The sequence below is a fragment of the Rhea americana genome, unplaced genomic scaffold (assembly GCF_003343005.1).
Source record: "Rhea americana isolate MKP2758 unplaced genomic scaffold, rheAme1 scaffold_1, whole genome shotgun sequence".
Classification (NCBI taxonomy): Eukaryota; Metazoa; Chordata; class Aves; order Rheiformes; family Rheidae; genus Rhea; species Rhea americana.
In genome coordinates, this window is record NW_028185038.1 from 6,125,390 (window position 1) to 6,151,432 (window position 26,043).

Genomic DNA, 26,043 nt, shown 5'->3' on the forward strand with positions numbered 1-26,043 from the left:
ACACAACAGAAATGTTTACAGTGGCCTGCAGGTATAACACTGTTTGCTTTTGACATTGGATATAAGCCTTTTCTTTAAGGACCTGACGCAAGCTTGCGATATACTGGCCTAATTTTTATTCTTTGGAGCATGGTAAAGGAGCTGTGAACACAGAGTGGGAGAAAAACTGAGCAGGGATTAGTCATAAACAGGGATAATGAGGTCGTCTTCTAATACCAGTAATGTTTGTGTTCACAGGAGAACTCCGACACATCACCAAGCTGAAGCCTTGGAGTCTTTTTGATGTGCTTGTGGAGAAGTACGGTTGGCCTCATGAAGATGCTGCACAGTTTACAGATTTCCTGATCCCCATGCTAGAAATGGTCCCAGAAAAACGAGCTTCAGCTGGAGAATGCCTTAGGCATCCGTGGCTGAATTCTTAGCAAAATCTCCCAACTGTAAAAATAAGCCAGCAACCACTTTCCAATGCATCGGACCTAAATGGTGACTGTCACAAATTCTTTAGCAGGATCACACGTGAGCTGGCTTCAATCCTCAGACCTTTATTTTGCTTGAGGTACTGTTTGACATTTTGCTTTTTGTGCACTGTGTTCTTGGGGAAGGGTAGTCTTTTTGTCTTCAGCTAGTAGTTTACTGACCCACTTTCTTCAGAAAACACTTAACGTGTCTTTAAGCATTGTTTCTTGTGTTGTGTGGCATTCAGATGTCAGATTTTTGAACAAAAAAAACCTCCCCTCCATGTGTTTTGGCAAGTTTTGTAACTATTTATGAAAAAAATATTTTAGCTGATGCATATTATATAATTTACGAGCGTAAGAAATTTATCAAGTCAGAACTGAGGTATGGCGAGGAATTGTACAATTTTATCTTCTGGCAAAGGGACGTCATCCTTGTATTATAGTGTATGTAAATGCACCCTGTAAATGTTTATTTCCATTTAAATATGGGATTGGGGACTCAATTTCAGCATAAAGCTACTAAGTTTTAGAGAGCTTTATAGCAAACAAATTGCATGTAGTGGACTTTACACTGCTTTAAGGAATTGTGTAAACTTTCTATTCTGTAGCAGTTCCCATTCATTGGATTTTAAACAAAATGGCTTGGGTTTACAGGATTTCATTCCCCAAACGGCACTTTAAAGGAAGGCTAGACTTCTTTCTAATAAAGTATGCATTATCATTTAGCACTCCCTTTTAGAACTTTTGCCTATTTTAAGTGCTTTTAAGAAGAAAAAAAAATAGCAATTTCCCTTACAATGTGATAGTGAAGACATGGTACCATACGGTGTTGCCTTTTTATAAGCACTCTAAGTTGTACTATACCTTACAAAAAATTAAAAACTGAGCATGAGAACCACTCTCTGTGTAAAATTACTGACGTTTTATAAAAGCGTGTGCTTGGAATCAGTTAAGGAAGGAGAGATGCAAGTACTTACAGTGCAGTGGGTAAAATAATCCAACAAGCAAGATCATGCTCATTCCATTCATAGCTTTACATGTTTCTAAAACAATTTGCACTAGCTTTAATTTTTTTCCCATAACTAGACATACAATTATTCTTTGTAAGTTGCACGCAAAAATTAAGTGTTTCCTAGGAAAAAAAAGCTGCATAGAGCGAAGCTTATAGGCAATACAGATTTTAGAATGTAAAATACAGAGGTGTATTTTGGCCTCTTTTAGAAGTCAGTGGGATGAATGTAAGCTTATTTCTGGTTTTCATGTTAACTATGGTGCCACTTTTTCTTGACTTTGTCCATATGAAATTTATTCACATGCCTTTGCAATAACTAGATTGTGAGAAGATGCCCCATGCTGTAACAATAACCAATTGTTTGAGGTGCTTGCAGTTGTCTAATTAAAGTGTTTTGTTTTTTCAGACCGTGTGCTGGTCATTGGAATGTTTGCTAGCCCTAAATCCAACTGTTTGCTACAGTTACATTTCGTAGTAGGGTGAGGAGGCTTTCAGCCTAGCCAAAGTGAAAAGCAGCTTTCTGTACTGCACTGATTTATAGAATACTTTACCTGGTGTAAATCAGAAAATACTTAAGGCTAATGTAGAACAATGGGCTACACTTGAGTGGTTTCTAGATGAAACAGGACAGAGCTGAAAAAGACTGTTTCATACAATGTGTTTAACTTAATCTGAACGAGTAAACGATTACCCCTTCCCTGCTAAGCCCGCGCAGTCACTCGTCCAAGAAAAGGGGAAGCCTCCTCGCAGGAGGCTGCACAAARCGCACTAGTCAAGAGAAACGCATCCACACGCTAAGGCAATGCCAACAGTTGGGTTTCCAAAGCAAGTMCGCTGATCTTCCGCTTCAAGCACTTCAATCCTCGAACTTCTTTTAAAGGCAACAAGGATGGCACTAATGAGAAGAAAAATACCACAGAGGAACCCCAAAACAGAGGTAAAAGTGACCTTCCACTTCACAGCTGGAGTTGCCATAAGTAGTGCCTAGTTGCTGCAACTAATTGAAAGTTTGTTCTTTGGAGGGGAGGGAAAAAAAAAAAAAAAGAGTTGAAGTGCCTGTTTTACATGCAAGCCAAGTAAGTTGAGTAATGTTACCACTGTTGTACCCCTTTCCATTTGCGCATGACAACACAACAAAACTCATGTAACAATAATATGCTCTTGTCCTGTTATCCCTTCAACTCTTCACATTACTGTTCACTGCATACAGTATATATTTTACATATTTTCTTATTTTGCAGTGATGTAATTACCTACTTCGTGGATGAATGGAAGAGGGTCTGTGCAACCACATTTGAACTTTGGACTTAAATTGAGAAGTTGAGATACAGATTTTTCAAAATGAGGATCTGACCAATAGAATAATTAAAAAAAAAATCCACACCAATTGATGGCCAAATACGGTTCTCCTTTATACTTGTGCAAAACAGTGTATTTCATAGGATGCCTGTGTCTTTTGCCTAGCCACTGGTCATACAGGCAAGTATCTGAAGTGTTGTACTTTCACTAATAAGTGTCTAATAATTAGTCAAAGTTAAAGGTAGCACCATTTTCCCTACAATATCACTTTGACATTTAAAAAACAAGTATAACTTCTTTCAGTAGTTGGGAACAACCATCTCCAACATCATTTGATCTCAGGTTTTCTAGCAGCAAGAGTAAAGAACATTGCATACTGGGTTTCTTCGGATGCTGAGACACAGCCATCTAGGATAATTTTGTTATATTATCAAAGTTCAGAGCATTTATTTACAGGATTGTAAGGATATCATCACACTGTGTAACTATAGAATAAATCTGCACCCATTACTTAAGTCAACAGCAACATCTTAGCTGCTCTACAGCAGCTGCTTTGCTTAGCTGTTGCTCTTAGGCAGCAGGAGTAAACTCCTATTTAAAAAATAATTTATTGCCACATAATTCATTATATCCATACGCAGTTTTAGCCACAAAATAACACTTACCTCTCCTTTGATGAGTAAAGGAATCTCCGCAGTGTGCGGTGGGACTGCAATTAGAAATGCTGCATTTTAAAAATATTTTAGCTAACTATTAAGTTTCCTGAAAATTTAAGGCGGCCTCAGTTACTAGATACTGCAATAACAAGAATTCTGAAAGAACGAATAAACAGGACAACAGAGATGTACTCAAGTGTGCAAGTGTTACTGTGGTCTGTTATCAAGATCAAAATAACATGTCTAATACGGATTTAGTGCTCAGCTGTGCTGCTGTATGAATATTATGTATAATGCATCTATACTGTGTTGATCAGTTTTGTGTAAGTTGACCTATCAGTAAACTGACACAACATGCTGGTATATTTCAAGTAATTTTTCCTTCCCTCTAGATTCAGGAGGGGAAAATAAACCCACATCCTACAAAAAAACTCCATACCTATTTGTACTTTGTCAAGTGGAGCACACAAGTGAACACACAACTGGAAGCTGCGGGGGAGTGAAATAGCCCCAAAGTGACAGCAGTTTTGTTTTATATACATATGGACATTTCCTTTAACAGACACCACCCTTTCAGGACAAGTGGTTAAAACTGACATAATTGTGATTTATTAACATGAATTAAAATGCCCAACCAGTGCTGCAATGTGACAGTATATTAAAAAAATTAAAGATCATATACTGTACTACTTTCACAAAGATCACACTTTTTTTTTTTGCAAAAGAGACTTATTATATACAATACTATATCAAATGAAAGAAGCTTTAAGCAATTTTACAAGCAAAAGAAATACAGTATTTACAGCATTTGTCAGAGACATTAGAAACAGTCTATACATTAAATTACATTTTCTGCAAATAACTGATGAAACAGAAAGCCATGACCACACCAAAACTATAAAAGTTTGTATTGCATTGTTTTCTATCTCTATGCACACAAAGAACTGTTGACAGAAGAAAATGAAAAAAAATGTTAGTGCCATCACTTAGCCTGTGTACTTATTTAATCACATATGTATTAAAGTAATATAGAAAACATTCACTAAATGAATTTAACTGCAACAATAAAATTTTAAAGTTTACGCAGCATCAAACCTACTGCCAGAAAAACAGCTGGAATGTTCACTTACAAAATAAAAAGAAATACCTAATACTGGCTTAACAGCACATTTTTTTCAGGAATTTTAAAAAGCAAAAAATGGAAAGAATACAATGAAAGAGCACTGGTGTTTGCTTTTATACAAAGTATCATGTACAAGCTTTAAAAAGTACCTTGAATAGGTACATATGAAATATACACAGTTTATATTACAGAACATTTTAAAAATGTTTAGAATTAAAGGGATCCATTTTAATGCCACCCTGAACCATGGTAATTGTTTTGAAAAGTTGGTGGCACCTGTGCTCTGTGGATTGGAATCTGTCCAGGCACTGGCGATGCCTGCTGCGGTCCTTGCACTCCATGAGGAAGGGTTACAGAGCCGGGGTGAGGGCAGAACCCTGAAGCAGTAGGTGTTGGAATACTGTTTGGTCCTTGAGTTTGGATGTGAGGACCCTGACCAGGGAGTGGGCAATGAGGTCCTGTTCCAGCAGGCTGATGTTGAGGTCCAGGTCCTAACGTTGTATGATGTGGGGCTTGTGAGGAATAGGAGGACACACTTGTATGAGCATTTGAAGGAAAATGGGGGGGTCCTTGATGAGATGGGTGATGTAACCCTTGTGCTGATGTTGGGTGGTGCCCCGAGCCTATAACATTGGATGGTGGGGGAGGAGGTGGYGGAGGTGCAGAGTTTACAACATGCTGGTGCTGTGCTTGCAAACCTTGGTGTCCAGTTGAAGGATGAGGAGGTTGATGGTGGGGTAGAGGACCTGGTGGTGGAGGTGGAGGTGGCAAATGATGTCCAGCAGCTTGAGAATGAATATGTGATCCAGGAGCTACTGCCACTGCATGAACTGGACCAACAACATGTGCTACAGAATGCTGCTGATGAGAACTTTGCTGCTGTACAAGGTGAGGTCCTGGAGCAGGTGGAGGAGGAGGAGGAGGGGGAGCAGCAGATGAGGGGGCCTGGTGATGAATACTGGGGTTCTGGGATGGCAAAAAATGCCCTGCAGTTACGTGATGCCCTGGCACTGTTTGTTGACCTGCAGTGCCAGGAAGTGCTTGATTTGGTCCGGATGAAAATACAGTCTGTTGGGGTATGCTACCCTTCAGTTGACTGTAACTCTGAAAGTTTCCAGAGGACTGCTGGTTTTGATAGTAAGTAGAAGAAGGTGGTGGGGGTGGAGGGGGAGGTGGTGCACTGCTGTTCAAATTTTGTTGGTTAAACTGGCTGTAAGAAGCTGACGATTGTCCTGAAGTTGTCTGAGTAAACAGCGGTCCACTAGTCTGCTGCTGATTACTAGGCTGAAGGGTTGGCGCTGCTGGATAAAAATTTCGGTGTGTTTCCCTCTGGGGTGTTCCAACTTGAGGTGACTGTGGATGATGAGGTCTGTATGGAGATCCCAACTGCTGTGAGTGAGGCTTTGGTGAAAGATAACCATGCTGCACAGGTGCGTGAGGAGTAGATGACTTTGGAGGATTTTCTACATGAGGTGAAGGGGGGCAATGCAACTTTAAAGGTGCAGAAGGCAACTTCTGTGAATGTGAAAGTTGCTCAGCTGAACTGCGCAGATGCGATTGAGATGGATGATTTTTTGAAAGTGCTTGGACATTATTTGCCAGCTGTTTCTGTTGCAGCTCAGATTTTGAATGATTAACACACTCAGCCTCTGGTGCATTAGCTGCAGTTTCCCAGTGCGAATCTGGTTTTGTGGCTGCTTTCCCAAGTGACTGTGTTGAAACTACAGGACTCGGTGAAGAAGGCTAGAATGAAAAGAAAACAAATCAGTGCAAAACACTTACCTATGCATAAATTTAAATGAAAAAAAAATCTCAGAATAGTGTTATCTTTTTCTGCAACTATAAGGAAAAGAGTTATGGTATCAAATAAATATTTAGTGCACGAAAAATAAAGCTAGTAGGAAGCTCAAACTCAGTACAGACAGTTTTTAACCCGTATATATAAATTGATCTTTTAAAGTTAGATTAGCAAGTATTTTAAAGTAGTAACAGAAATACGACCTATCAGGTCAAAGTCAGAATCTGTATTATTTGTTAAAGTTTTAGATCTGAGTCTGAATAGTTCCAGACTCTATGTAGCAAGTTTAAGTGTGATTTAACATTTAGAACGGGGATAATATGAACAAACTGACAATGTTACAACCTGAATTACTGCATTTAATATTGTACAGGTAGCTACCTTCTCCACATCAATGTCTCAACTGACAAACAGTGCCAAACTCACATAGAGAAAGCAAACTCTTGTTAAGGTAAGAGGTACTTAAATCACATTACTACTGTCAGTTCTGACTGTCAGTTCTTCAGCATTCAACCTGCAAAATTGTGGTGATTCTGAATATACCAATATAATTTCTTATGTGTGTACAGAATGCAAGATTATGGATAGCTAGATACCCTGCTGAAACAACAAACCAAATTCTTACCATGTATAAACTACCCTTAATATAAATATCTGCAAAAATATTTAGCTATTTAATGATTACATGCACAGACATCTATCTTACAGAACTAAATCATGAAACTATCATTAAAGAAATAAGTTCCAGATGTATGTACTAATATATATGTTATAGAATATACACACACAGTTATACACACATGCATCTGCAGAGATGTGCTTTACCTTGCTTGCTTTTGAAGGACTCTTACAAGTCTTTTGTGAAGTATCTGGGGAYGGACATTCAGAAGTGGGCTCTGAATTTTCAGGATCAAGTTCTACAGGCATAAATCAGAAAAATGTAAAAGCAGGGAAAAAAAATATCAAGCCTTTTGCAAAAACCACTAAGCACTTTACATTTGACTCTAAAGAGCTACTTAAAGTTGCTGTAAGAGACTATTCAGTATGTCAAGTGTCATACAAGGTCATCTGCTTACTGACCTTCCATAAATTCAGTGAAAGAAGGGACCTTAAGCTGCAACTGGGAAATGAGATTTGAATGAGATGAAGGTGGAGACTGAACATGAGACGGTGAGCATGGGCTACAAGGTGATTCTCTTCCTACAGATGAAGGAGACCCAAACACAATATTAGAATGATTAAGGACTACCATGGGGGACTGCTTAGATTAATCCACCTTTGACGTGATAAATGTACTCACCACTATCTTTGTCTTTCCTATGATCACTGAGAAGTAAAGCTCTCTGATAACTTCGTTCTCTCACTTGTTCCACGGAGGTTGATGCAGTCCTTGAAGAGAGGAGAATATATTACGTTTAAGAGAAGATACTGCCCCACACCAAAATTTAGCCCAAGTTACCTGCAAATATAGAGTCAGAAAGTTTACGGTGCTGACTACACAAAAAAGCCAAATAACTGGTTCTGGCATTCATTAGATAGCTTACATCTGATTTTCCTCACACTTAAAATATTTTAATACTTYAATTTCCTGCAACATTGCTGCATTAAGGAAACTGCAAGTTCCTGTTAATATGAAAAGAACATTCACAGCTCTGTTGTGCGTTTTTTTTTTCTTTTCTCTTTTTTAAACAGTTGACAAACCTAACACCAAAATCTATACCTCAGAAATGGAGACTTCAGGCATTGTTTTATATTCATTATTTGTAGAAAACTGTTTTCTTCAAAAGCTGAAAAAAATTTATTCTTTTTAAGAAAAAAGTTCTCTTTAAAAATGGATCTATAGTTGTAAATACTAGATAACTACAAAGAATTTTAAGCTTACGTTCAACTTGCCAGATACTGTGCATGAAGTGACAGCCATGTCTTTGTCTCTTTTATAATCAATTCATTCCCACAATCCGGCTAAGAACAACACCCTAGAAAACTCAGTTTGTGGAATATTACTATATATATTCTTGCCTGAAACAATACTGTTGTGCTAACTGTGTAGTTAGCAGAATTATTGTAGAAAAGTTACTGGTAAATTCTTCCTTGGCTATTCTGTTTTCCGCATTCTTTGCTTACAATATAACACACTAGTTTCTGCATGATGAAGCATTACCTTCAGTCCACAGATGAAGCACCAGGAGATAAGAGAACTGAAGTGCCAGAGATGCAAGAACTGCACCTCCACTGCAGTGCAGCGCGCAGCCACTGCCACGCTGAGAATCAGACTCTCAAAAGCCATCAGACCAGCCTCTCTCTATCCTACTGCTGCTCCCTCCTCCACACTGCTTAGCCAGCACATACAGCCTGACTTGAGCAACTGTAGAAGCAGGATGTGTACTCATCAATACCCTCTTCTGAAGAGTTACACCCTTAACTACACTGTGTAATTTAATAACCTACAGAAATATGTGACTTGTCTTGCCCAAACTACTCACTGATCTGAAAGCAGGGCTTCTGATCAGTAGTCACATATTTCAAATACAACAAGCTTCTTTAAGTAGGTAATTCTCTTGAAAATTTTGTTGATTACCATTGAACTTCCGGCTCATTCTTCTCACTGGAAGAAGTTTCCTTAATTGCACAGTTGTTGCCAATCTCTTCTGGAGCTGCACTATAAACAGTAGTCGGCAGTGGTAAAGGTAGGCTTGCAGCGTTATCAGTTTGCTCCCCATTTTCACCACTGTTGTTAAACCCATCATTAGCACCATTGTTACTACTTATATTTCCTCCACCAGCAGCATGAGGAGATACAGTAACCAGGGGAAAGTTTTCTGTCTTTGAGCCACTTTTTCTAGCTTCTCGCTGCCTCTTACGGTATTCTAATAAGGATACCTATGGAGAAAAGATTAGAGAGAGAGATAGAGTTATTATACTTTTTTGACACTTTCAGGGCAGTAAGTTAAACACATAAAATACATACTTTCAGTAAAACATAACATTTACTTGGTTCTAAAGGAAAACGGAAGGTATTTCACCACATTAGCGGTGGGTTTACAGTGTACCAGTTAGCAGTAACTAAAAGAAAGACAAAGAAAAGCTTTTGCCAAAAAAAGAAGTACAGAATTTTGCCTCAGAGAAGACGAAGAAGTTGATGTGGGTCAGCAAAAATGGGGAAATTCCTTCCTGAAGTTGTATTGTTGGTTGAACATACAAGGGAGTTCACAGCATTTCTACAACCGCAGCACTAATAAAGGAATATTTATACAACAATGCTAGTTTTAAGAGATGTTACATCTTGGTTTCAGTCTGACTAACTCATGTTAAAAATCTACCAGGCTTTAGCTCCACTTTATCACATAGATCAAGGTTTCACCAAGCTCTACATATATTTCAATATAAGGAACCTGCAACTTAAATTTGCATTCTTTCCCCCATTCATTTTAAATCAATGTCTTTACTGCAGTCTAAAAAGATTGATTGGAACATATTTTTATGCTAAATTTCAAGTAAAATGGTTTATTACCAAAAACAATGATACATGAAAGAACAAATAGTTTCTACTTTCTATATTAAAAAAAGCCTTAGTACACGATAGTTTTTATAGAACAGAAAACAGTTGAAGAAATAAGCAATTACTTTTAGTGAGGGGGAAAAAAAAAAAAAAGACAACCTTTCACCATGCATCTTTAGAATTTCAAGCAGAAAACTGAAATCCTGAACTTCCAAACTCTTATTTAGTAAGAAAATTCTTTTTGTGCAAGTTGCATTTAATGTTTTCATATCTGTTCTTCTACTTGACAGCAACCTACTCTGAACCTTCTGGCATCCAAACAAGAAACTAAAGTGCTATAATGAAAGAATTCAAGTTTATATGGCTCAGTTCTCAATAAAAGTGAACAGAGAGAGGAAAAGGGAGATAGTGTGCATGTGAGAACATGTGCAAGAAGGCCTAGTTTGTCTGTAGTCCTTGGGTTGAGGGGGTGAAATGGAGGTCACCCCTGCCGCCGCTTTCCCTTCCCTGATCTATCCATTAAAGACTGATCTGTATGTAAGGCAAGACGAGCTAAGAATATCTGGTTTTTTCCATAAAGCTCAGGTTAAGAATTGATCTTGCTTTGAAACAATTGATATTATTTCTACATCACGTGATTGGAATCTCTTCAAGAATATTACGTTAAGAATGGATAAAAATCTATGGGTGTTATTTGAAAACAAAGTATGTATTGCCATTATGTACAGAGCTCAGCAAAATGAGACAAACTTGTGCAATGCTGACAGAAAATAGATGAGAAAATACCCATAAAAACATGGAGCTGTGGAATGACTTCCCTGAATAACTGCATAAAGACAAGCATGTCAATCTGATTTTGGGCACAGGCTTCTAATTATTCTCCTCTTCCAAAACTCTCCTTCACCTTCTCCTTTTTGTCTGTCCTTGGAAAGCCTAAAACCCATTCTTTCAGGAGTACAGACAGTTTTCTCCGCCTGTTTTCTCAAACAGTCTATTTTAGACAGGAACTCCAAGGGCACACCTGTGGAGGGGGCAAACGAGCCACATCTGTTTTCCCTGGGGATTATGAGGTGTATCAAGCTCTCAGCAGTAGTAACCAGGAAAGGTTCCTTGTTAGCAAGAAAAGGGGTGGGGGGCACTTACTGAAGCACTGCTTAGACTTGAAGAGAAACAACTTATTAATCTTCACATGACAAACAGAAAGCTACAGAAATTTTGGCTCCTTTTATGTTAGCTGGCTTTGCAAAAACAGCACGGCTACAGTAACATGCATGAATATATATAACTTCTCAGGATCTGGACTATGTATGAACAAAGCTCCTACTACCTTGCTTCAGCCATGTCTCAGTTTGAAGCAGAGGAAACAAATCTTTAGTTGTGACTGAGTGCTTCCAGAGGAAAAATCACGAGCATGAAGGATGCCCCTGTAATGGGGCAGGGAACCAAAACCTCCCTGTGCATGCATGCAACCCCTCTCCACCCACATCATTAAAAGATATGATTTTTTTTCTCTGGGGAAGTAAACAAGAAAGATAAATTACAGTCTGTTAATAGACAGAAGAGATAAGCTACTGTGTTGGAGACTATCATTCTTAAAGTTTGCCATCCTTTCTGTGAGAAAAGGGAATGCATCTTGACAGTAAAGTGTAATCAAGACATTTATGCAGGGTAACTTTCAATTCTGATTCCACAATCATGTAACTTACCTACAAGATTTGTCATGAGACTTAAAAATTTAGATTGTGCTTATTTGTCAAACACAAGTTTTATTATTGAGCAAGTCATTTATGATTCATATAAAATGACATTAAATAAAAACTATGAAAAGAGTAAATTTTTATCTGTCAGATTAGAAAACTATATTTACTAGTGGATATGTGACTTTGCTCTTCATAATTTCTCCTSAATAATGTCTCTGCTGTAATATCTAAAGATAAGCAAGCAGATTTCCACCCTCCCATCCTTTGTTTAATTCACATGGTCCTTTCCATTATAAAAATATGATTAGCAGACTACATAAGGAAGACCAAGCGATTCTTAAAATTATAACCTTTTTCTTTTGTGGAGGATTCTGGGGTGTGCAATTTCCATCCATCAGGTTGTCGTTATTGACAGTCCTTCCAAAGCCAGATGCAATTCCATCTTCTGAAGTACAAAAAACAGATGCTTCCATGAACATGCCTCTAGCATCGTCTTGAATCAGGCACTTTGACTCACTTATTCTGAATCCACCTCCTACCTCCAACTGATGTGAAGGTGTCAAGTCCCTCAAATTAGAATTCATTGAGAAATTTACACCTGTCCTGTCGGGACTTTTTACCCAGGAAGAATAAATTGTGCCCCGTCCACAATGAGCAGTTTCTAATTGGCTGTTTGAATCAGTCCTATCATGTGTGGGGGCTTCCAGGTTTTTATGCAGTGCACTTTGCTCAATTACTTCGAGTCCCAGCTGGAGGTCTGACACAGATTCCATTTCTCCAGTGCACTGCCGTGTGACATCAGTCCTATTCCTTGGACTGGAATATCCAATAGTCTTAATTTCTTGCAGGCCCATTTCTGTCAGATTAGAATTTCTGAAAGAATTCAGTGCTAGAATCGATGCTCTGTCATATCCCTGCAAAAAACAAAAACAAAAAAAAACCCCACACATCAACTATTTTTCCATATTACAACTCTTATTTTGACAGTTATGCTTTTAAATGAGACTTAAGATCATCTAATGCTGTGAATTTCTTTAAGAATCAGCTCTATAACCAGACATGTATTTCTAACTATTTCTATGCATTACGTAAGAGCATCTTAATGAAACGCATATGGACTGAAGTCAAAACCTTATCTTAAAATTTTAAATCAGCTTTTATTTTTGACTGGCAAAGAAATGAGAGAAGGAGCTTTAACAGAAGTAAATCTCTGGCCTGGAAGAGCTACAAAGAGAAGAAAAAAAGTCTTAGCAATGACACTTATTTCAAGAGAGGAGAATAGAGAAGACAAGGGAAAACTTTCCCAGGACACCTTAGAATTTTAAGGCAATATTAAAATCARTATTTTGTAGAAGAAAAAAATCTGAAGAATCCAGCACACATCCATAGCCAGAAATGTCTTCTCTAAATCAACCTCTTTTAAAGGCTTTCATATTTTTTTTAAAAAAAACTTCTGTTAGAAATAACAGAATAAAATTCCTATATAAAACCCTTCTTTTTAATTTAAATCAGATTAAACACTAAAATATTCAATTATAATCATTTAAAAACTATTTTTAAATTCAATTCACAGTTATGACAGTAGAAAAAATGTTAGTATTTCAACACTTAAGATGTTGACTTAAAAAATATACTTATTCTATTGAAGAGAGTATTTCAATCATTAGTTTGTAAGAGTCAGAAGAGAAGTTCTTCAGAAATATAGTCAGCTAAATTTTTATTGTTACTTATTTTACCTCTTTCTTCTAGGTGTTAGGCTTATGGTTAGACATCTTAATGTAAATTTTGTAGTTATCACCCGTAATTCATAATTACATGTTGTTGTGGAGCTTTACATAGTGCGTTTTCATTATTCTTCTATTTTGAACAAAAATATCGCCATGGAAGTTCTTGTATTTAAGGGTAAGATTGCCCTCTAGTGGTTGAACCATGTGAATCATTCTAGTGCAGCACAACAAGACACACCAGTCTGGAAATAGTTTGGGCACATTCTAGTACCTGAACTAAACCCCCAGACACAATATTTATTACCTTTCCCCACTTTAAGCTCAACCTGGTTCAGCCAAAACATTTAAGAGATGCTGATAACAAGAAGAAGCGGTACAAGTAGAATAAAAATAGGTTTTAAAGTACCAGCATTTTTTTTTAGTACTTACCCCCAAATTATAGTAATTATTGCCTGTCAAGAACAACTGTTATAATTTTTAAGTGAGACAAAGAACAAGTTTAAGATGGAAAACGGAAGAGGAAAAACAGAGACATACAGCAAAGACCAGGTAAAACAGAGGGGAATTCACCCATTACATTTCAGGAAACTTACACCATCTGATGAAAAGCATTAAAACAAAAAACGTTCCAGCTACACAGATCAAATCAAGAGAACCACTTGCAGTTTTCTGAAAGACCCTTACCTCTTGACTGTAAGCTCGCCTTTTTATTTCTGGGGAACTGTCAGGTGAGGAAATATTCTAAACAAAGAAGAAGAAATTATAAGTCAATTTCTTTCAGCCTAAAAGAACACAGAAAAGAATTTCAGAGTACTAACCAGGAGTACAAATACTGATTTATACTATAATGGTCTATCTCCACACATTAAAATTCACTACAAATCTCACCTCAAAGTGCATGGTATTTCCATGTATACATGGAGTTACGGGAGTAACTGGTGAATATATGGGTTTGTAACCATTTCTACAAGTTTCGTCTTCTGTTTTTATCCTAGGAGGAGTAGCAAATAATGATGGCTCTGTGGTAGTGATGTCAGCATGAGTTGGTGTGGCATATGGAGAAGGAGTAGGTGTAGATGTTTCTGAGAAAGCAGACTCCAACAGCTGATACAGTCTTCGTTTTTTTAATGGCGTGGTTAGATCTATATGTTAAAATTAGAGAAGAAAGAAGAGCGTTAGAAGAGATTTAYGGTAATCACTTAAAGTGTTTCTTAAATACTCAATGCAATAAAAAAAAATCAGTACAACTACAGAAATCTCAAAGGCCAGACTTTCTGAAAAATAAACTCTTAAAACATTCTACAGTGACCAACATCTGAAACTTTCCATGCTAGGATGATGGGAAGCACTATTTCCCCCAAAAAATTCCAAAAAGGAAGTGTCAATTCCTGTGCATCTTTAAGACTGTTCAGCTCAAAAATGGAAATTCAAATCAGGATTGTATACAGGAATCATCTAATACACTCTATATCCTTAAGAAAAATTTCACTGTTTTTAGCATAGTCCCATTTTGTACTACTGTTAAAAGATTATACAGCTTTCCCCCACATACAATATCACTGACTTAAACAGGAATTCTGAATATACAGAACAGCACAGAAAAATGAATTTATAACCTAACCTTCTAATATTCATACTCAAAATGATCAGTCTTYTGATGATTGTAAGCATCTGTAGAAAATCACTATGATTTAAATAGTTGTTACTTACTAGTTACTTATCTGGAACTATCACTTACAGATCAAGGAAAAAGCACTATGCTATTAAGCATTTCTTTCAAACAACCATTCAAAAGACTATACTTCAGAAAACAGTTCAACTACCTCTGAGATTTTTACAATCTTATTGTTTTAAAAAAAATACATTCCTTCATAGATATGAGAATATTAATCTGCTATGACATAACTCATGCATTTTATTAGTAAAAACTTCACCTGTTAAGGAACAGCTGTCATTCAGTAATAAAGGACTTTTATTTTCACCATTGATGGCAGGACTTCTAGATCTCTCTTGAGACGGTGAATTAAATCTATCAATCATTGTTGAATTTTCTTCTTCCAAAGCCTGCTTCAACCAGCGCTGTAATAAAAATAAATTAATCACTCAGTAGTTTACAAATAAGCATTTCTCAATGTGTTACAAACAACAGAATCATTTCGTCAAAACAACTTCTTTTCTGTACAGGCTCGTGCCAGTAAGAAAGACTTACTTTTAAGTAATATGGTATAGGGAACCATCAGAAACTTGCTTTTCATTTCAAGACCATGTTAAATGAAGAGAAGCATTACCTTCTTGCAAGAGCCAGTAATGTTTTCCACAGGTTCTTTTTTCCTCCTCTTTTCTGAAAGGAACGGTGAAGTAAAACGAATATAGTGCTTTGGAGTAGAATATACGTGCGGACTGTAAGTGAGACCTGGTAGAGAATTCAATTGAGTAGCCAGAACTTCAGGGTCAGTAGTTATACGTAGCGGCCTTTCTGGAAGACTGTCAGTAGGTTTTCCTGTTTTCTCACTCTTTTCACTTAACCATTCACTGACCAAGTGCTAAACAGAGAGAAAGAAAAACATAAGTATTTTAATGAGTACTTTAGATCAGCAGCTTTTAGAAATGTCTTTACTTCAGTTATTCACCCAGTCAACTATTATGTAAGTCATAAAACAGGTAGTTTCCAGGTTGCAGAACCTATTTAAGAATATGACAGTCTGGTAAGATAATTGGGGAGTGGTGGTGGTGGGGGGGGGGGGAGCAAATAGAGGAGAGAAGGAATCAGTACAGATTCGCTCGGCATACAAGAACTTTTGTTTTAAATAAACTGAGAACATCCTAGCCCTTTTAGACTTAGTTTAGTTCTCACTGAACATGCTGCACAAATGTCCAGATTGATTTTACTTATGATGTGAACTTTTTATACAAAAATTCTAGGATATGTTTTAAATTCAAGCCTGAGCACCTAAGCTGAGGGGAATCAGTGACATCTTAATTGAAGAAAATTGATTTCATTATCAGCTTCCCATATTGTCAGGATTCTCATTCAAGGTGTCAGGTAAGACATCTTAACTTTCTTCCCGGCTGTAGTCATATTAAACTACAACACATTTACCAAGGCACATTTATCAAAAAAGGATATTCTCTCCTACCTGGTTCAAGAGGCTTCTTCATTGAAAAAGTGCCAGTGGATTTAAGTTCCTACTAACAGGGAACCAGAAGTAAAGTAACTGAACTCTATTAGGTATAGAAGTCTTTGAATTAATTACTTTTGAGATTCACCCCCAAAATTCTTTACTTTTCAAAATGAGTAGATTTAATCCTTCTCTCCAATGCAGAGACTTGAATAGGAAAACCAGAGTGTCTGTCTTCTCAGCTTAAGCTCATTCTCCACTTTTAGTGAATGTTTTTGTGAGAAGCACCCATTCCTTCCAAATAAAGTGTTTACACATGAAATACAAATACCAATATTCATCGCACTATAACAGCTTGAAGACCAATTCAAAGTAGAATGCAACATCTTGCTTTATTTACAAGGCTTAAGACAATCCAAGAAGTTTTTTTAAAAAAAAGGGGGGGGKGGTGAAAGAGTAAGCTTTTAAAAACTTTTATGCAACTAGACTCACTAAATATTACAGCAGTTGAACTTTAAATAAAGACTTGCCAAATTATCACATATAAGTATTAAAGCTTTAATATAGATTTTCATAGATTGTCATAATATCGTATTTAAGATGTTGGTCTTTCACAAACCTCTTTAAATTTTTATATTTTTAAATCAAGACTCTCACTTCACTGAAGATGTATTGGGTACAAGGCAACCAGACATATTCTTAATATTATAGAACAGAAAAAGAATACAGTAAGATTTAGTCTTCTCAGATGTCTTGATTTCTGATGTACCTATGCAACACAAAAATAGAAGGAACAGATTCTAGTCTGCTTTCAGATAAGAATTTAGTGTGGCCATAAGCAGCATTACATGACGACTCCACTGCCTTCTTAAAAAAAATGTAAATATAGGTTAAGTATATTTGAGGGTTTCTTTTAAGTGGTAATTTCTACATCATTTTATTCATTTGACAAGTAGTTTCAACCTGTTAGTATTTCTTCTGCTTCCTTCCCCACCTTCTGAATGAAGTATTCACACCTGTGAATGAAGTGGTCAGATAAAGCATGCTGAAGAAAATGGAACTTCTTAATGCAGACTGCAGATTTACTTCATGCCTTTTACTATTTATTCAGTTTTGCAGATGTAGGTCTTTTTTTTTTTTTTTTTGGAATGCCGTTAAATACTGTGGCTTTTCTCCAAACCATATGCAAAAGTCTTTTTTTTTTTGTTAGAAGCAGTGTGCTAATGAAAATTAAGAATTTACACACCAGAAAATGTGTTAACTTTTGCAAGGTTTAAATCTACTCATTTTGGAACACCTGTCTCAGAAATACTAGTTAATAATTTCCACTGAGATATTCTGATCACTACTATTAAAATATATTCTAAAGCAGACAATGAATAAAGGAAGGAAAGACTTGTATTTGCAAAACATAGGTGCTTCCCCTCAACACCCAAGAGCTTTAAGTATGTTTTGTTTACGGACAGTATTCAGTCTATTTATGAAGTATTTCAATTCAAAAGTATTTGTTCCAAATTTCTGAAAGACACACCTTGAAAATCTTGTAAAATCCAAAATAACTCCTACTGATAGATCTAACAGAAACCTTATTTATCTCTTATCAGTGAGTGGATACAATACGGTAATTTTTAAAGAAAAAAATCAGTTTATTTTTCTATCTACATAGACTGCTGCATCAGTATCTTTAGAGTTTAAAAAACTATATACATACAAATACATAGACACACACACGCATGTATTTAAGTCGATCCTTTTCACCCCACCCCTAAGAGACATACCTTCTTTGTTTTAGGATACTTAGTAGGGCATTTATTAAGTGCTGGAGCTTCTGCTTCAGTAACCATTTCTGCAACAACAGTTTCTGTTTCAGGCTCAGCTACCAGTGCAGCATTTTCAGTTTCATTATGTTGTGAAGTCACTTCCACATCCGGAGAAGACGGCTGGATATCAGAACACATGCTGACAGTTCTGTGTCGCCTACGCTGCTGTCCAATATGAGTCCTACTCCGAGAGAAGCTCTTTCTCTGTTTAGCTCTGTTCACTTTGGCTGGGGTAGGCTTAGTGGCAGTTTCTTCTTTTGCTGGTTCCTGGTACAAAACAAAGTCCACTAAACAAATCTCACTAAGTACCTCACTTAAGATAAATCATGGTCTGTTCCCCAGAGGTCTGAAAAGCCTCTATCTCATTTCTATGATTAGAACTGAAATATTTCAGAGCTAATATTTCTTTCTTCAGGACAGGCTACAAGATGTCGTGTACTTTCCTTCCAAGCACCTGATACATCACTACCAGACAGAGCATTTACATGGATTAGTCACTGCTCAGACCACTGTAGAGCTGTGTAAGAACTGCCATGCTGCATTTATTCATCTATGACCTAGAAATCAGCTGCTTGCATYGTAACATCTTTCAGTTCAATGACCTTTCTGTAATACACTATAGTTAACTGAACATTTACCATGGTCATACAGGTACTTAACATGCTGACATACACTATCCAGAGAAACAGATGAAACAGTAAGAATCTGTCAGAGCATTTGCAAGATAAGGAGCAACAATTCTATATATGAAGTGTACCAGCATCCAAGAACGTAAACTGTTTATATGATACAATTCAAGTATCTTCTGCAGGAGCAATTCAGGACCAACTAAGCCTTAGTAATTCTGTTTCTCTAAAGAGAAAAGAAAGGATTATAACATGAAGAACACACTGAAGAAATATGTTCTAAACCACTGGTTATAAAGGGTGCCTACGGAAACCTCACCTCCTTTGCCTAAAATCAGCATCTGTAAACACCTCCCATCTTGAACTTTGAAAAGAGACTGAATTACAAAGCAGTTGTGTGTATGCGTGTGTTTGCATAAACTAATGTAACCGAAATTCCTCCTTAACAAATTCTATATAGGTTTCTTGAAAGCCATGAGCCAACACTGCTCAAAACACTACAGATCTTGGTCAATATTTTTTGAGTTCAAGGAAATAATATATTAAAAAAAATATATAGATAGATATTTCTTATATCTTCAAGTGTATTTTGAATTCCTAACTAATCAATATTGCCATTTTAAAAGTTAATGTTAAAATAAAGTTCCAGATAATTACCTGAATAAATTCAGTATCATTGAGAATTTGTGCTTCCTTGCATTCTGATTTAACTTCAGTTTTTGCTGTGCTGATTCTTTCCAAAGCCTGCTCTCTTCTTTTTTCTCTTTTTTCTAGTCTGGCAAAAGCTTGCAGGATGGCTTCCATTTTCCGTTCTTCTCTTGTCTGATGGATTTAATAATAATCATCAAGTTTCGATCATAAGACTTCATGTATGCAAATGCAAAAGTCCTCTGTTTGTTTGTTTTTAAAGTATTTCAGAACACGTACAGTATGTTGACGTGCAGGTCATTTTCAGGCAAAGCTCAGTGAAAAGGTAGATGTTAAAGACCGCAGTTACTACAGATTTTGGAAAAAAGGCTTGCACTCTTACTAACCCCTGCAAACAAGAGGGTCCTGCTTTGGATTTTAGAACTTGTTAAAAAATAGTCTAGGAATCCAACAGACTATAAGTGTGAAAAGAGCACATAACTATAGGCCACTTCTTGTATATAAAATATTTTAAAATAATGGAAAGTTGATGACCAGAAAGATACGAAAAATAAATAAATGTATAGAACAAGAGAATAACAATAAGAAATGCAGAACATCATTATCCTCTGATCCACCTACAAGGGCCACAAACCACATTACAATCAGCATTTAGGAATCAGTATTTCAAAATAAGATAATGCGCAGAGATTTTAATTTCTTTGTGTGACCTAGTATCATCTTCAGAAAATCAGGTCCTAATCTTTGTACAGAGGCAGATCGACACAAAGAGCTCTACTTAAGCCAGTATAAAAGTTGCAGAATTGGGAACTTTTATTTCAAGCTTTATTTTAAAATAAATGTTTAGGGGACACCAGTAAATGCACTGATAGAAGTAGTGTATTTATATCAAAGAAAAAATATCTGTAAGCATACTGATCATACAAATGAAAAAGGAACGTATCTTTGTTTTGAAGATTTGCCTCTGAACTTCAATAAAATATAGACAAACTTGAAATTATCTGTAATCCTATAGTAGAACTAGAGTAATAATTACAAACACTACTAGTTAGGGAAATTGTGCTGTCATTAAGTTCATATGACAAGAAATTTGTGTTTTTACTTTGTAAAGTCTCTTCAAGCACAAAATGAAAAAGTTTAACCATCACTATAATTTTTCATAGTATTTTAATGAACTAGCTAGTAAGGGCCAAGTGTTTTTTTGCTGTTGTCTTTACTTTTAAAGAACATTTTTGTTAAAAAAAATCACTGCAGCCATAATGGAAGTCATTTTATATAATGCAAAACTGTAGTATTTAAATTTGATATAACTTTACCATAAACTGAAGTATCACTCTGTCATTAAAGCATCAAAAAAAGGCCAACCTGACCTCAACATCACAGTGTTCCAAAAGAAACATTTCTCAAATGCATGTAACATCATTAAACTTGTTAATACTAGAGCTCATGTTGTAGTTTTTCAGATTTTATACTAACACTTGGGTAGATCTTGCTTTCTGATGTCTAATAAAAATAGAAATTAAAGTCTCACGAATTTTGCTGAGGACTGAATTGTAAGAAATAAGACGACCAAAAGGAAGGCATCTGCTTCAGGCCCTGTCCCTCCCCCAAACCCCGCTCACCCCTTTATTTCTTGCAAGTTCTGAGCAGATGCAGATAGGTTTGGTGCCACCTTGAATTCTACTAATCAAAACTTCTGTTTGATATGACATGCTATTCTAATCCAACATAGTTTTGCTCAAACAGGCCTACCACAGAGCAAACATACTGTTTACAGCACATTATAAAAAAAATGAATCTAATCTGACTAAACTATCACAATCATACCTTAAAGGCAGAATAACAGATTGAACATAGACATTATATAACCATCTGAGGAAAGACAACATTGAGTATCAATAAGCTTGTAACACCCTGAAAACGAGCAGAGTTAAAAAAAAAAAGAAAAAAGAAAAAAGAAAAAAAAAAATCTAATACTACAGACCATATCTGCACTTTTAGAAACAGAGTTTAACTACTGGAAGAAGATGTCTTTAGTCTATATATAATAGCTGATAAACAGCTTTCATCCACTTATTTATAGTGATATTTGCTACATTTACACAAAAAAAGGGGGAAAAACAAACACAAAAAGCAGGAGTTCTCATCTTTCAGGCTAATACAACTGTGTTTAGAGATTTAGGATTAGGGAAGTTGGCCTAATGATGAATAAAAACATGCTGAAGCAGCCTTAGCTTGCCTAAGAATATCACTGTAAGAAAAAGTGATTTCTGCTGTTTTTCCTAACTCATTTGTTGTGTGACATACTGTAGTTCAAAGATTCCACTGTGATTTTTGGCAATTTTATGAGCCTCCATGAATCTTCTAAGCCAACTATGAAACAGCAGATCTGGASGTGAGAGATGCAAGTGAAAAAGGAAATATACTAAACACTGCAAGAAACAACAGTGCAAATTTTAAACTTAGTTCTTCCTGCATACAGTAAATGTATGTAGCAATTGTGAGGAAAGAAAAAAATTAGTAGGGAAAGGTGAAAGTAGTTAGAAGTTTTTAATGCACAAAGAACAAATCATTCAGAGGATTCAAAAAATGATGCTTTCATGACATAGAAGAGTAAGTGGTAGAATTCATGCATATTCCAGAGACTGAAACCCACAAATGACAGAGGTCATTAAACAACAGCTCAAAATAAAAAATAAGCACAAAACATTCCATGAGAAGAAAGAATTCAAGTCCAGAAAAGGGACATACTAATGGTGAGTTTTAACAGTTTTTGCCTATTGTAAAGAACTTCATTTTGTCATCCTCTATCTTCCTTAAAAAACAAAACAAAACCTTCACTGCATTCTAGCAGTATATGATCACAAGATTGTGATTATCTGCTCAGCCAAATGGGCAATGCAGATGAGTTACCAGATATTGACATGCCATTCAATTAAACTAAAGGAAGAATAGGTGGTGGTGGTGGKGGGGAATAGTTGTCATAAAAAACTTGGAGGAAATAAAGTGTTTACAGGAATGTTGACTCTTCAGTAGATGGCATAAAACTGCTGCCTTGTGTGATTTTGAAGCTTAGAATGCCAAAGGAACAGCCACCTACTCTAATAACTTTCAGGTATCAAAATCAAAGAAGACTGATGACTGCAGACCTAATCAAAGATTGACTGAACATCATTTTGAATAAGAGAGCAGGTGCTTAACATCGTCGTAAGAGGAACGCTTGTCCTGAATGCATTTAAAGGGCATCTAACATGAGCAATGAAGAGCATCATTAGAGAAACAAATACTGATTTTGCCACAGTTGCAAGTGCCTGCTGATGAAGTTGCAAACTAGCCCTTTAAAAGTCATTTAGAAGTTTCTGCACCAAATGGTTCTTGGCAGGTGATCACACCCTAAGCCTCTACAGAAAAAATAAAAAACCTGTGGTTCAGTGACAAGGCAGTATTGCACTAAGACAGCATGGGATGAGATAAATGCAGGAAACAGTTAAATGGTTTAATGCTGCAGGTTCCATGGATAGAACTAAGATTACTGGAGTTCAAAGAACCCACTCATAGTCAAGACACAAAATAAAATTTTGAAAATGGTGAAGAGTGATGGTAACAGAACTAAGAGGTAGAACATTTAAAAACTGAAAAGCAGTAGTAATAAAGTATAAGAAAACAGACCAACTCCAAACAAAAATGAAAAGATAATATCCTTATTATACTTTGCATATATTGTGAATAAGCTTTTTTAAGGATGTGGGGGCAACAAGGGTGGCAGGCAGAGGACTGCATCTTAAATTTAGAGTCAACTTCCTTTTGGTTTGTTAGAGCATTTCTTAAGTTGAAGAATCAACAGGAGACTAGATATCCAACTCCTTTTGTTTCTGTATTCCTCCCACCATCAACCTCAAATTCTTTGTTCAATCTCCCTCAGCTATGTCTCAAAATCCCTTCTCTTGTCTCTAAAAATCAATTGGCCTTCCTTTCTCATCTATCCTTCCCACACTGTGCTGCCACCTGGTACCTACCTTTAATCCAAAAAGGACGAAAGAGTGTAATTGCTTAACAATGTGTATTTGTATAGCAGAAAGATTACAAATTCTCTAGGAATTCTGACCAACCTGAGAAATAAGGCTGACAGTATCTCCCCTCTCTTTACCCCTTCCTCCACGATCTCTCAAATTTTTGGCTTTCTTGTCAAGCCTCATAATCATGTAGGCCCACAGAGTTCAGATACAAGCATATGAAAAGTATTAAGTCACAGACAGAATTGTAACAGTACTAGAAGGAACAAGTAAGCAAGTGAGAATCACAACAGTACTAGAAAGAATCTTGACTGCTGCTCAGGTTAGTTGCTAACATTATACATCCAGATGCAAGAGTTAATATATTAACAGGCCTAAGCACTGGAGTTACGTTTGGCTCTATAAGATATGAGAATCCGTTACCTTCGTTTAATATGGAGAAACAGTATTACAAAACGACAAACACCCAGTTCTTAAAGAGAGCAAAGATATTTTTCTTTTTATTTTAGCACCAGAGCACAGTCCTCAGCAATTTTTCCTCTAGTCTTTTAGTTCAATTATTTTAATTGTTACTTTTTTTAAAAAAAAAAACAGTAGATTTAGCAGCAACTTCCTGCCGAATCTGTACCATATTGTTGCTGTTCATAGTCTCTAAGTTGGGCTGACGGTTTCACAGAAGGTGAAGCTATTGAGAACACTAGTCTGCAAGATAACAGCTCAAACCTGCATGCATATGTGAACAGTAACCATTAAAGACAAGTCATGGAAATTTAAGAGAGAATACAAACAAAAAAATCTTGCAAAGAATTCTGAGATGCTACTTAAAACAACTGAGGTACAATTCAGAATTGAGTATGTATAAGATTCATATAAAGCGCTAGTCTACAAATCATTATAACAAATTTTTGGCCAAGAGAATCTTTGGTTCTTAGGCTTGAGAAGGCACAAGTCTTTCTGTAACACATTTCTGAGGAAGACTATACATCTCCCTACTAGGTTAATACATGCACTAAAGCTATGCAGAAGCTAGATATAATTTTGTAAGAACCACCCAAATAAGCAAGTCTTTTCAGAAGATTCACTATAGATGCATGCTTTTGTGCCTACAAATACTCAAAAACATTTTTGAACATGTACATTCCAATAAAGCTTTACAAAAAGGTTTTCCAAAACAAGAAAGTAGAAAAAACAGGCACAAAAGTGTCTGAAGTATCAATATAAATTCTCATTATATACCTCAGTCAAAATGTTATGATTTAACTAGAAATTCCAAGCACCTCACATTTTGAATGCCCAACACAAAAGCACACTTTAAAATGCCAGCTTAAGATATTATTTTACCAACCTCCAAAAATTAGGATTTCTGAGGCTTCATAAGCTGGGAACTCAAAAATAATTAATCAGTCAAAAATCCTGATTCCCAACAGTACCTACAAAACAGCCAGTATAAATGGTGTGCAACAGTAAAAGCGAAGAAAAAAGCCTAGATAATTTCTAAAGACAGTGTCTTTTGTAAAGGCAATGGAAAGTTATACACATTTGAAAATAAAAGCAGATTTGCATGTTTGTCAGAAACTGATGATCAAGCCAGATGGAGGTGCTCTCACTCAATCAAGCCTTGCATTTTAAATTGAAGTTCATGTAACAATCTGACTTCATATACACTCAGACTCTAGAAGCCTACAGAAAGGCAGCAATTAGCATGGGAAGAGCAGGTGTCACTAAGCCTTAGTGACAACTTTAAGCAGCTACTTGCTTCCCAACTTACCATCTTCCTTTTCCTTTCTGCAATCTGCTCCTCTGATTCCATTTCTACTTCATTGCTAATAGGAGTTTTTTCTTCTATATCATCAATAAAATCTGGCTCCTGAAAGATGGAAATGACTGCTTTACAGAAGCTCCACTACTCTTGCAAACTAGGGAAAACTGAAAGCTACACAGAACTAAGAATCCTCAAGGTCACTACTTCAAAAGCAACCAAGCTGATAAACTAATGCAAAAATGTAAAAGCTGACATCCACTTGAATCCTTGATTAAACCTATAAATATAACCACCTGACAAAATCTTTTCCAATCTGAGCACAGACACATCTTTTTTTTCCTACAATATACTGACCTCAGTGAAGATTYAGGGTTTGCATCCCCCCACCCCACCACCAAAATTATCAGAATTAAATCTTTAGACCAACAAAATCTTCAAGACACTAATAGTGGTGACTGATCCAGCCACTTTTTTATAAAAATCAGTTAAAGAATAAGGAGCTTTATATTATACATTCATAAAAAAAAAAAAGAACTCGGGTATTAGTTTTAGTAAAGTAGAATATTTGTCTTCTCAAACAGTAATGTTAATGAGCAGTTACATAAAATTGTTCTCAAAAGTGTACTTTATTAAAGTGACATTTATCATCAGGTTGTAGCAAAAGTTTGAATAGATTGCCATACCATAGAAGTTAAATAACTGGTAATGCTTTGGGGAGTTGGAAAAAAAACCCAATCCACACTTAATTTTTACCTCTTCATAAGGTAAAACCAATTAACATAT

At 36.2% G+C, this 26,043-nt stretch overlaps 2 protein-coding genes across 11 annotated transcripts in view; one reads left to right on the forward strand and one right to left on the reverse strand.

The window, feature by feature from the left end:
- The window catches only part of SRPK2 (SRSF protein kinase 2), a 99,815-nt gene extending 96,999 nt beyond the window's left edge, over nucleotides 1–2,816 (forward strand). For all 4 annotated transcript variants that reach the window (XM_085298260.1, XM_085298280.1, XM_085298287.1 and 1 more), the window contains one exon: nucleotides 238–2,816. In XM_085298260.1, coding sequence (XP_085154386.1) covers nucleotides 238–422 — 185 coding nt within the window. In that variant the 3' untranslated portion in view covers nucleotides 423–2,816. The remainder of the gene's footprint in view (nucleotides 1–237) is intronic.
- Nucleotides 2,817–4,020: 1,204 nt separating this feature from the next.
- Nucleotides 4,021–26,043, reverse strand: part of KMT2E (lysine methyltransferase 2E (inactive)) — a 68,532-nt gene continuing 46,509 nt past the window's right edge. For 5 of the 7 annotated variants that reach the window (XM_085298202.1, XM_085298230.1, XM_085298192.1 and 2 more), the window contains 13 exons: nucleotides 25,267–25,365; nucleotides 19,495–19,659; nucleotides 18,170–18,478; nucleotides 15,561–15,815; nucleotides 15,207–15,351; nucleotides 14,161–14,414; nucleotides 13,957–14,013; nucleotides 11,896–12,459; nucleotides 8,925–9,226; nucleotides 7,647–7,735; nucleotides 7,427–7,546; nucleotides 7,172–7,263; nucleotides 4,021–6,291 (listed from right to left, as the gene is read on the reverse strand). In XM_085298202.1, the coding sequence (XP_085154328.1) occupies nucleotides 4,777–6,291; nucleotides 7,172–7,263; nucleotides 7,427–7,546; nucleotides 7,647–7,735; nucleotides 8,925–9,226; nucleotides 11,896–12,459; nucleotides 13,957–14,013; nucleotides 14,161–14,414; nucleotides 15,207–15,351; nucleotides 15,561–15,815; nucleotides 18,170–18,478; nucleotides 19,495–19,659; nucleotides 25,267–25,365 (3,966 nt within the window). In that variant the 3' untranslated portion in view covers nucleotides 4,021–4,776. The remainder of the gene's footprint in view (nucleotides 6,292–7,171; nucleotides 7,264–7,426; nucleotides 7,547–7,646; nucleotides 7,736–8,924; nucleotides 9,227–11,895; nucleotides 12,460–13,956; nucleotides 14,014–14,160; nucleotides 14,415–15,206; nucleotides 15,352–15,560; nucleotides 15,816–18,169; nucleotides 18,479–19,494; nucleotides 19,660–25,266; nucleotides 25,366–26,043) is intronic. The other 2 variants (XM_085298238.1, XM_085298246.1) reach the window with 2 other exon arrangements.